Source organism: Enhydra lutris, unplaced genomic scaffold (genome assembly GCF_002288905.1).
Source record: "Enhydra lutris kenyoni isolate GAN:26980312 unplaced genomic scaffold, ASM228890v2 scaffoldscaffold6, whole genome shotgun sequence".
Taxonomy (NCBI): domain Eukaryota; kingdom Metazoa; phylum Chordata; class Mammalia; order Carnivora; family Mustelidae; genus Enhydra; species Enhydra lutris.
The window spans coordinates 23059567-23071556 of record NW_019154090.1 but is presented as its reverse complement, the minus strand read 5'-3'; the positions used below and the strand labels follow the sequence as shown (position 1 = coordinate 23071556).

Sequence of the window (11990 nt, the reverse complement as noted above, 5' to 3'; positions counted from 1 at the left end):
CCAGGTCCCCCTTCCCTGGACCGTACCAGGCTATGCACCAGCAGTTTCCCTCGGCATCGATCCAGAGCGTTGGGCCGGGTCATTGTCCTACGCTCAGCACTGTGGCAGAACTGTCTGCAGAGAGCGGGGGAGGGCATGGCAGGTGGGAGTCAAAGGAGGGAACGCTGACCCTGAGGAGCCACCTCGCTCCAAGCAGACCTCCCACCCCCAGACTTGTTTGCAGCCCTTCTCTCTTATGTTCCTAAGCCAACCATGGCTTCTGTATGTGGACCACTCCCAAATGGAGTGGAGTTCCAGAATGCCCTGGTATGCAACCACCTGCTGCCTGACTTCTCAAAGCTGGCCCAGGACCAACAGCATTAGTATTAACGAGTCAGAAACACAGCATCAGCCCCACTCCAGAGCTGCTGCTAGAACCCGCGTGCTTATATCCTGGCAGATTCCAACAAACACTAAAGGCTCAGATGCGCTGTGCCTGACAGTTCCCAAACTGACCAGAGGTAGCTCAAACCAAGTGCACGATATCCAGTTACCCACCCCCCCAAACTGTGCTTTACTTCAAAACTTCAGAGAAGCCCTTCGCTGCTCTTTCTTTCACTCGCATTCCACATCAATCCGTTGGCATGTTATTTAGGCTCTACCTTCAAGATACGTTCCACATCTGACCACTTTTCTCCTTTCCCAGCACCAGCCAAGTCCAAGCCCCCATCATTTCCCACCTAGGACTACTGCAACAGCCTCCTAGCTGCTCCCACTACATCTATGCTTTCCCTCCCTCCGCCCCGAATAGTCTCAATACAGCATCCAGAGGGATCTTGTCAACACTTTTCCGGACTATTTCACTCCTCTCCAGGGGTTTCTCAGCTCAGAGTCAACAACGGAATTCTTTTTTTTTTTTTTTTTACATTTTTATTTATATATTTGACAGAGAGAGACACAGCAAGAGAGTGAACACAAGCAGGGGGAGTGGGAGAGGGACTCGATCCCAGGACCCTGGGATCAGGACCTGAGCTGAAAGCAGATGCTTAACGACTGAGCCATGCAGGCACCCAACAACGGAATTCTTAAAAATGCCCTATGTAGGGGTGCCTGGGTGGCTCAGTTGTTAAGCGTCTGCCTTTGGCTCAGGTCCTGATCTCAGAGTGGGATCAAGCCCCACATAGAGCTCCTTGCTCAGCAGGAAGCCTGCTTCTCCCTCTCCCACTCCCCCTGCTTCTGTTCCCTCTCTCGCTATGTCTCTCTAATAAATAAATAAAATCTTCTAAAAAAATGTCCTACACAATCAGGCTCCCTTGACCTCCCTGTCCTCATTAACTATTACTGTCCCTTCATGCCCAACCCACAGTTGCACTGGCTGTTCTGCTCCTCCAGAAACACACCCAGCCCATCACCACCTCCAGGCCTTTGTATCAGCTACTCCCTCTGCTAGAATGTTTGGCCCCTGGATGTCTGCATGGCTCATGTCCATTCAGGCCTCTCCTCAAATGTTACCTCCTCTCAGAACTTTCTTGATCCTCCCTTCTAAACAGCCCCTGCCACTTTCTCTATCCTCATATTGTGCTTTTTCTGTCTCTCCAAATAAAAAGTAATAGAAAGTCTCTAGGGCAGGGACCTCATTCTGATTACCACTGTACCCTCAGGCCTTGGCACCTAATCAATGCTAAAAAAGTATTTGCTGGGTAAAGTAAAATGATTTTTTAAAAGATTTTATTTATTTATTTGAGAGGGAGCGAGCATTCCAGAGAGAGCACAAATGGAGGGGAAGGACAGAGGGAGAGGGAGAAGCAGACCCCCAGTGGAGCAGGGAGTCCAACATGGGACTCGATCCCAGGACCCTGGGATCATGACCTGAGCCGAAGACAGACACTTAATGAACTGAGCCACCAGGTACCCCAGATTATTTTTGAGACATATTTGGGGTCCTTTATGACCCATGATGATTTCTTAAGTTTTTATTATGGAAATTTTCAAAAATACATAAAATAAATAACTCCAAGGATTTTTCACCTAATACTGCTCCCAGAGCTTATACTTTTAGCTTAATAATGCTCCTTGCTCCCAAGACTTCTATTGGTAGAAATAATCAATAAAATAAAACTGAGTCAAATCTTCTTGATAAGATTTAGATCCACAGGGGCGCCTGGGTGGCTCAGTGGGTTAAAGCCTTTGCCTTCGGTTCAGGTCATGATCCCAGGGTCCTGGGATAGAGCCCTGCATTGGGCTCTCTGCTCTGCAGGGAGCCTGCTTCCTCCTCTCTCTCTGCCTGCCTCTCTGCCTAATTGTGATCTCTGTCTGTCCAATAAATAAATAAAATCTTAAAAAAAAAAAAAAGATTTAGATCCACAAGATTGGATTCAGGGAAATTGGATCTGATAGAAATAATAGCCACAAAAAGAAAACCACACTGGCCACCACTATAAATAGTGAAATATTATATGGACAAATCTTTCATTGAAATTTCCCTGCCAAAGAATAATTTCAGTAACAAAATAATTTTAGGGGTGCCTGGGTGGCTCAGACATTAAGCGTCTGCCTTCAGTTCAGGTCATGATCCCAGGGTTCTGGGATCAAACCCCGCCTCAGGCTTCCTGCTCTACGGGGAAGCCTGCTTCTCCCTCTCCCACTCCCCCTGCCTGTGCTCCTTCTCTTGCTGTGTCTCTCTCTGTTGAATAAATAAATAAAATCTTAAAAAAAAAAAAAAAAAGAAAAGAAAGAGGGGCGCCTGGGTGGCTCAGTGGGTTAAAGCCTCTACCTTCAGCTCAGGTTGTGATCTCAGGCTCCTGGGATCGAGACCCGCATCGGGCTCTCTGCTCAACGGGGAGCCTGCTTCCCCTTCTCTCTCTGCCTGTCTCTCTGCCTACTTGTGATCTCTCTCTCTGTGTCAAATAAATAAATAAAATCTTTTTTAAATAAATAAATAAATAAAAAGAAAGATAAAATAATTTTAGTAAAGTGAAAACAGAAACAGTTTAATTGCCCTGTATGGAAAATCAAACAAGGAATTAAATTGGATTAGGGGAGGTTACTCTTTTGGAGATGTAGACAATGTAGATGGAGGAAAGATACAGTGAAGCTCTGGGACATAATCACACAAACATCTGCAGTGAGTACAGGTCAAGAAGAGAGAGGGAACCAGCAAAAGAGAAGGAATGGCAAGGGAAGCAAAAGGAAAATGAAGTGCATGGAAGCCAACAGCAGACTCTTTCAAGAGGAGGGTGCGTCAACTGCATCCACTGACACGGAGAGGCTGAAAAATGAGGAAAAGTGACCACTGACAACCAGGCCCTTGACTGAGTCCTCCTCTCACCCTACCTCTACATGCTGGAGCCCTCCAGGACCTCGGATTTCTTTTTTCTCCGCTCCCTAGACAATCTTAGCCAGTTCCATCTACGTGTTGACAGCTCACTATTTCTCATTTCTAGTCTAGAAGTCTCCCCAGAACTCAACTCAGACAGCTAACTGCCCAGCAGACATGTCTGCTTATAAGTCTAATAGACATCTCAAAGTTAACATACCCCAAAATGAGCTTCTGATACGCCCTTTCCTCCCATCAGACCTTCTCCCTCTCTTGTCTTCCATCGCTCAGTAAATAGCACCATCTATGTAGTTGTGCAAGCCAAGATCTTGAGAGTCATTCATGACTCTCTTCACATCTTCCTCATCCTCTATACTTGCCATTCTCAAGTCCTGCATCACCTCCAAAGTCCCTCCAAAGTCCAAATTGCTCTTGAATCCATTCATGTCATTCTATGTCCACTGCAACCACCCTCGATTGAATTCATCATTATTGGTCACCTGGATTATTACAATGCCCTCTTTAGTAATCTCTTTGCTTCCTCTCTTATATCATTCCTCCACCACCAACCCTTTTTAAGGATAAGTTAGAGCATATCCCTTCTGTTTTCAAAATCTTCAGTGGCTCTTGATCTAAATCAGAGAAGAAGCCAAGGTCATTAAAATGGCCAATGAGGCTTCTACATGCCTCTCTTCACCATCATTTTCCTTCCCCCCCAAACCCTGCAGCCTCATCTACTCTGCTCACTCTGCTGCCATCGCACTGGTTCCCTTCCTCCTCCTCAAACACACCAGGCATGTTTCACCACAGTGCCTTTGCACATGCTATCCCTCTGCTTGGAACACGCTTACAGATACAGCTTGCTCCTTCAGCTTCTTCATGTCACCTCCACAATGGCCTCTCTTCACCACCCTTTCTAAAATGGCTACATCTCTCTCTAATATTTATTAGCTTTGTTTTCTCCCTAACACTATCCTTATCATAAGTTTTATGTTTCTTCCTTGCACTTTATGTGTTTCTTATCTGTTTCCATTCAACTCCCGCCCTATCTCCCACCAGAATATAAATCTCGGGATTTTTTCGTGGGCAAGAATGCTTTTTCATTGTTATTCTTGCACCTAAAACAGTGTCTGGCATGGTAAAGTGCCATAGATATTTATCGAATAAACGGATTGATAAATCTTTTGAGAAGAGGATCAGAAAAACACTGAAGTACCTGGAGCAGGTTATGGAATTCAGGGCAGTGAAGGTCAAACATGGAAGTCACTAGAACAAGTATATGTGGTTACAATAATGACCTGGCAAACCAGAGACCAGCTGATGCTGCAGGAGAGAAAGGGGACAGTTGTAGAGCTAATTCCTCCAGTGAGAGATGAAATCAAGATTACAGCCACCGCTATGGGAGCAGGGACCCTTCCTCTGCTGTAGCAGGAGCGAAGGTGAGCAGATGGATTACAGAGCTGGCAAGGTGGTAGATTGGATAGAGGAAGGCGAGGCTCCTATTTTCTCCATGTAGTAGGAGGGGAGGTCGGTAGCTGTAACAAGAGTGGAGGAAAGGAGCAAAGGAGATTTGAGGGGAGGGTGGGTAAGGGAGCTTAAGTCTTTAGGAGACGGAGAACAGCAGCCTACTGGAGGGGAGGGGCCTAAACCCCGGTGATTTCCATCAGGTTCCGGTGATAGGGATAATCATCAATCTTCTCATTCTTCTGTAAAAGTGCTGACCTAACGCAGCTTCCAGCCGCCCTTGGCTCCAAACACCGCCTCGAGCCTCCCTCTCCCTGGAATTTGGGGCGGGGACCCCTGGCAGCGACGCGGAGGCGCCCAGCTCACCTGCTCCCCGCCACCAGCTCTTCCAGCGCCTGCTTCAGCCGCGTGCAGGCGCCAGCTCCCGGCCTGCGCTGCAGAGTCTCAACCTCCTGCAGCCCCTGGTCCTGCGCGACAGAGTCCCGAGGGTCCCAGACTCCGACCTCTTTTAGACCACACCCCGCCCAGAGCCCCGTCCACCCTCGGCCGCATCTCTGGGCGCAGCGCTTCTTTAGCTCCACCCAGCTCGTGGTTCCTTTTTTCTAGCTCTCTCCTGGCTGCACCCCCAGTTGTTCTACTCACGACCGGCTCCTTTCCTGGGTGTAGCAATTCTGAAGCCCTGTCTTCCCACAATTTCTGGTCTTCTCAGTTCGCCCGGAGCTATGCTCTTTGGCTCTCCAGCCTTGCGGCTTCAAGGTGCTGGCTCCCCCGTGCTCTACCTATTAGCCTCGCCCCAGAGCCCCCTTCAAAAGGCCGCAGTCTTCCCGACGCCGCTGCGTGCGGCCTCTCCCTGTGGGCGCCCGCCTCGCTCTCACCAGCCTCTCGGCCACTTTCCGCACGCAGTTAGTGCTCTGCAGGCGCCACGTGTGATCCTCCCAGCGGCTCCACACGCGTACGCACGGCTTGCGGTGACGCAGGGGCAAGCAGAAATAGGGCCTGTGCGGGCCAGGGAAAAACGGAGGCTTCGAGGGGCAGTCCTGGGCCGCTGGAGACCTCCCACCGCCCTCCTTCCAGCCACCAGGTACACTCACCCGTTGCCATCCATGGGCTCAGGTCGCTGGGCAGGGGTCCCTAGCTCCTCCCCCTCCTCCACTGGCCGGACTCCCACTTCGGACTCCAGCAGAGGCTCTGCTTCCCCTGCCACGCCCTCCGCTCCCTCCCTGGCCCTGGCACCTCGGCCCGGTTGCTCCTCCCTTCGGCCTGCGCCACCTGCCAGAGCAGCAAGGGTCAGGGGGCACCAGGCTGAGGGGCTGACCCCTCCTTCAGACCTCCTCTGCCTCAATAATATTCAGAGCCCATCCCTTACTGAGACTCAACTGTCCCTTTCAGGGGCCCAAGTCTGGAACAAGAGTCACCACCCTCAAACCCATGACCCTCAGGGGTCCAGCTAGGCTACACACCAATGGAGATCTCGAAGCTGATGGGCTGGGAGGCCAAGGCGGGGTCAATCATGGTGGCCTCGAAAAGCACACCGAAGAGCAGGAAATCTTGCAAGGGCGCCAGGGCATTCTGAGGAAGGAGGGTCAGGCTGCAGTCAGCCCCCACCTACCCAGGCTGCAACCCGGACTGCTTGGCCACAATGCCTACCGAAAAATATTGCAACCGAGGCCTAGATAGGTCACTACAAGCATCCCAACTCTGGTCAGCCCCCCGCCCTATATTCATAAGAACAAGCACATGTATACACACACTGCATTCTTTATCCAGACCCCAACATTCAGACTCCACCCCGTGTTAAATGTCTGGGAGCCAGTTACACACCCCAAAGCTGAGAGTGACCCTGTCGCTTTGCTAAACCCCAGGCCCCACCTCTGGCAGAGGCAGCAACTCCTCCACCTCCACCTCCATGGCACTGGGAATCTCCACTGGACCATCACCACTGGAGCTGGCATCCAGGGGCTGTGGGATCCCCGTTGGGGTCTGATCCCGCCTGGCTTTTTTCTTCTTTCTCATGAGCCGGGACAATCTGGGTCGCTGTGGGGTCTGGGGAGGCTCAGGTTCAGCTCTCCCTTCGGACACTTCCATGGACACAGCCACCAGCAGGCGGCCACGGAACCAAATGCCTTGGCCAAGGCCTTCATTGAGACTTTGAAGACCATCCCGGAGCCCCCCGCTGGGGGGAGATCCATAGAGAGGAACCCATGCCTGGCCGAAGGTGGGGTTAAACCCCGCTGTGGGGTACAAAAACAGCGTTTTGGAGGGGAGCATGGGGCCCATGGGTACCAGGTCAGTCCATGCAGCACACCCTTCTCTCCTGGGGCGGGGAGTCGGATTGGGCCTTGGCAGCTTGGAGAGGGAAGTCTGCGAACAGCTGCGGACCGACAGCCACGGACCAAGACCCGAGAGCCGCTTCTAAACCAGTGCAGCTCCCAAAGGCGCTAGGGCAAACGGAGCTGTGGCGCCGGGGCCGGTGCCAAAGCCGTGGGGCTGGAGTCACGACTGGGTAAGAGCCACGGGTGATCCGGTGAGGGTCGGGGTAAACCGACAATGTACGTGGCTGGGCTTATTTCTGTACGTGTGTTGCTGTAGGGTAGGGAGAGCACAGCTGGCGGGTTTACCGGTCAAACGCAGCTGTACTTAGGATTTCGTCACCAGAAGCAACCCGAGAGCGAGAGCGGGGTTTGTAGTCTGGGGGCAACAGGTGAGGCTCCGAAGGGAGGGGCCGGCTTGGAGCACGGGTTACCCAGTGGCCCGAACTCTAAGCGGAGCGGGGTCTCGGGGATACCGTTTGGCGTCGGGGCGGGACCCGGGGCGGGACCCAGGGCGGGCCGGGCGGAGGCAGCAGGCGCTGGCCCAGTGCGCTCACCCGCGCGGCCCGGGTGTGAGATCTGCCTCAGGTCCAGCACGTGCGTGGCAACAGCCACATCGACCAGGGGTGCGTCGTCTCTCAGCTGCAGACGGAGGCCGCGCGTCAGCGGCGGGAAGAGCTCCACGAAGCTCAGCTGCTCGTTCCACTAGGGCGCCGCAGTCTCGCCGCGCACGGACGTCTCGCCCTGAGGGCCGCGGCGAAGGCCGGCGGAGAGGAGTCAGCGCGGGACCGGGACCTGAGCCTCGGCCGGGTGGGGACGGGAGGGACTAACCTGCTGCCCCAGGAAAGACACGCGCACGTAGGGGTCCATGAAGACGCGCTGCTCCTGCAGGGCGCGGGCCAGACTCCCCAGCAGCCCCGGGCGCAGCGCCTGCAGCCCCTCCGCGCGGTACACGCGCACGCGCAGCCGCGCCCACGGCCTCTGGGCGGGCACCCGGCGCGGCAGGAGCAGGTTCCTAAGGAAGGCGCGCTGAGGTCGGAGGATGCCGCTGTCTCGGCCCCTCCCCTTCTCCGCCTCCCGGAGGCCACGCCCCCCCCACCTCGCCCCCCCCACCCGCCCTCACCCCGGCTCACTTCTCGATGTCTGAACTGTGCTCCCGGCCCGGGGCTGGCAGCGGAGGGGGCAGGTCCCCGCGCGCCCGCACGGACAAAGTGACCTTGACGAAGCCTTTGGTCCCGGCGCGGGTGTCGCGGGGATCGTGCAGCGGAGCCCATTTCTGGTAAAAGTGGCCATCTGGGGGCGGAGGGGAGAGCCACAGTTCAGGGGACACTCGCAGGCTGCACGGGGCGGTCGTGGGGCTGCGCTGACCGGGGTTCGTGTCCGACTCGGTAGGGAGGAGGAGCGGGAGTGCCTGGAGGTCAGCCTTCTGAAAAGGCTTCTGTCTCCGAAGTTAGTATCTAGGGATCAGTGCCCAAAGGGTCAATTTCCCCGGTCGGTGCAGATGAGTCTAAAGGAGGGGAGGGTTCGGTACCTGGCTGGTCGAAGATAATGCCCAAATCCATCCTGAAGGTGCCTATCCGGGAGGCCATAAAGGGGAGGGTCTGCGAATGGAAAGCCTGGGGGAAGTTGGGGTTAGTTCTGGAACTTCGTCATCCACCTTTCTCTAGAGGATACCTCTCATCCCTAGCCGCCTCACCGTGATCTCCAGCAGCAAGTCTTGGAGGTGAAGCCGGGTCTCATGAAATTCGAACAAGAAGTACTAGGTTGAAGTGGGGTAACAAGAGAGGTGAGAGAAAGTATATGTGAAGGGCTCATGCCCCCTGGCCCCTGCCTCTTGCAAAGAGAACGCCCTCCTCCCTGTCCTGGTGCCTCTTGGCACCCCCTCCCTCACAGAGCCCCTCTTTACCAAAGGCACTAGCTGGATTCCACCTAGCCCACGCCCCCTCCGCCGACTGGGTAAATCCTGGGTCCCTCTCAGGCCCCACTCTTCCTTGGTTGCACGCACCTCATTGTAGAAGGGGCAATTAGTCCCGCGCTGGGTGGCGGTCACTCGGCGCTGCTCCCCAACACACACGGCCACATAGGGGTTAATGTTGACTCCTACCAGCTTCTGGGCCTGAAGCACTGTGACCCCCACCTGAAGCAGGCAGAAGCAAGAGAAAAGGAAGCCATCCCTGCCAAAGGAGGGGGAAAACCTCCAGTGTGCAGAGTGGGTGGTATTCACCAAGGGTTGCGGCCTAGAGGGAGAGCGGTAGGTACCTGGAAGTCCCGAGCTCCACACGCCTGGAAGGGATCCCCTCGAGCCAGGCCCCGAGTGCGGCTGTGGGAAGGACAGGGTCAGCTCTCACGCACTTCCTCTCCTGGACCACCTACACTCTTGCTCAGTGCTAGGGATAAGACCTCCTCTCCCCTGAACTTCTGGATTCTGAGTGCTTCCAGTCTGTCTGGCATCCATCTCAACCATTTACCCTGAATTTGACTCATTCCTGGAGCCCTGAAACCATTCATTCATTCATTCGACAGAGATTTGTTCAATATCCACTATGTGCCAACCCTATTCTAGGCCCTGGGACCCTGCAGTGAACAAAAGAGACAAAACTCCTTACCCTCATCAAGTTTCATCCCCTAAGTGGGCTCCAGCATCTCCACGTGTGCCAGTGTAACCGTGTGCGTGAGTGGGGCAGGGTGTATGTCTAGGAGCAGGTGATGCTTGATTCCAGGATATCCACTCCTCACCCATACCTTGGGATTGTGTGATTGTGAGCGTAGAGGAGCACGGGCCTACATGTGTAAGCATGTGAGGCTGATACGCTGGTAGGTGTGGGAGCAGGTGTGCAGTGGGTACAAGTTACCTCTTGAGGTGGCTGAACACGACCCCTGAAAGCTCCACATCAGGGTCGTCCTCCAGCTCCAGCTCCAGCTCATCTTCATCATCCTGCTGACCTAGGCCTCGAGCTAGCCTGTGGCCCAATGCCACAGCCCGCCGCTCCAGCTGCGCCTCCCGGGGCCTGATAAGAAAGGCCTTCAAGGAATGTGTCTGGACCTGTCACCCATCTCTGGGCACCCCTTGACTTCCCTGACCCTAGGACTGACCTCTGACCATTACACTGACCCCACTATTTCCAGAACTGACCCCTAACCAGGGACCCCTAATTCCAGAATTGACTCCTGATTCCAGGACTGACTTCTCACCCTAGAATTAATTAAATACTGACTCCCCCCCCCCCAAGACCCTGGGACTGACCCTGGGTCACTGACTCCTAGTCCCAAGACTGACTTGGTGATGCCAGATCAGCTCCATATACTTACTCCAGCTCCTGGAAGCCCACATTGGGGATGATCAGTTCTGAGCTGGAAAGAGGATAAGTGAAAGGAGTGAGGGACTGTGAGGGACTACAGAGCGACAGGCTGGGCAGCACAGGTCCAAGGGTCACCATATCCAGCAGATCCAGAGAACAGTTAGGTCCCACTTCTCCCTTCCAAGAACTGGCTGGGCTGGAACAATCTGGCTTTGCTTAGATGGCAGGAGATGAGGGGCGGGGGTACCTGTCCCGGATGGATGCCCCAAAATCTTCCTCTGCCCAGGCTCCAGTTGCCCCCTCTGGGGGCCGATATTTCAGGTCAAGCTCCACCTGGATCTGAAACCAGACACACAGTGTGCCCCAGTGCCCCTCAAACTGCCTGGGGCTAAGAGAAGTCCAAAGACAATGCCTTTTTTTTTTTCCACCTGTACCCAGAGACCCTCCTGGCCTGCTTCTGTGATGACTTTGTAGTTTCTCTCTGGTCATTAATAATATTGACAACTTATTAAGAACTTAGCATGTGCAAGTTACCTCTTTCTTGAAGAGGCCAAGCACGACTCCAGAATTCTCTCTTTGTTCTTGGAAATTCATGACTGTGGCCTTCCCAGCTCTGCATGGTCTGGCCCCTGCCAGCCTTTCCAGCCCTGTCCCGTAGGAGGTCTGCTCCTGCCCTGCACCCGCCTTATGCTCTCTCAGAGCACTGGGATTTTGCATCTGCCCATTCTTCTGCCTGGAGCATTCTCCCTTCCCACTTAGTTAACTCCTATCATCCTTCCATTCCAAGTTCAAACACTACTTCCTCGGGAACCTTAGTTGACCCCCAAATACACTATACCCCTAAATTACACACTATCCTAGCTCTTTTATAACAACCATCAGTGACAATTTTGCATTTATTCGTGTGAATATCTGTTCAATGTTTGCCTCCCTCTTTAGATATGGAACTCTAAGAGGGCAAATCCTTATCTGGCTGTGCTCACCACTCAATCCTCATTGCCTGGCACAGCTTATAATCAGAGCTCAACAAACAACAGACTGACTGAGAAGTTCAACATTTCCTATGACTCCACATAATGTAAATGAGGAAACAGCTTAGTGAAGCTAAATAACTTGTCCAAGTTCTCAGCTGGGAAATGGTGGATCAGAGATTTGAACCCAGGTCCATGCCTCCCAGGTTATATGACCCTCCATGAAACACCAGGAAAACCCAGCCAGGTTCGTCTTTGCCTCCCAGAAGAACTGAGTCTGGTCCTGGGCGAGGGAGCAGAACTGAGCCCCTTTTCTTCCCCCATTGCCACACCCCTGGTCCTCAGCGCTGAGCCCGGCTCTTAGCCCATGTAGGGGCTAACCCATTTAGGGGCCACAGTGAAAGGAGCAGTGGCTGGGGGATCTTGTTATCACTCTTGTCTGGATCTGGGTTTTCCCCTCTGAAAAATGGAACTCTCTGGGGTGCCTGGGTGGCTCAGTGGGTTAAGCCTCTGCCTTCGGCTCAGGTCATGATCTCAGGGACCTAGGATCGAGCCCCGCATCGCATCGGGCTCTCTGCTCAGCAGAAAGCCTGCTTCCCCCCCACTCTGCCTGCCTCTCAGCCTGCCAGATCTCTGTCTGTTAAATAAATAA

At 53.7% G+C, this 11990-nt stretch overlaps 1 protein-coding gene across 1 annotated transcript in view; it reads right to left on the bottom strand.

Annotated features, from left to right (window-relative positions):
- LOC111141682 (fer-1-like protein 4) overlaps nt 1-11990 on the bottom strand; it is a 45303-nt gene that overhangs the window by 32139 nt on the left and 1174 nt on the right. The window contains 16 exon segments of the mRNA XM_022494435.1: nt 27-114; nt 5126-5226; nt 5635-5755; nt 5851-6028; nt 6220-6328; nt 6629-6990; nt 7626-7812; nt 7900-8083; nt 8202-8361; nt 8600-8684; nt 8765-8827; nt 9074-9205; nt 9328-9388; nt 9921-10076; nt 10378-10419; nt 10615-10706. Of these exon segments, the coding sequence (XP_022350143.1) occupies nt 27-114; nt 5126-5226; nt 5635-5755; nt 5851-6028; nt 6220-6328; nt 6629-6990; nt 7626-7812; nt 7900-8083; nt 8202-8361; nt 8600-8684; nt 8765-8827; nt 9074-9205; nt 9328-9388; nt 9921-10076; nt 10378-10419; nt 10615-10706 (2121 nt within the window).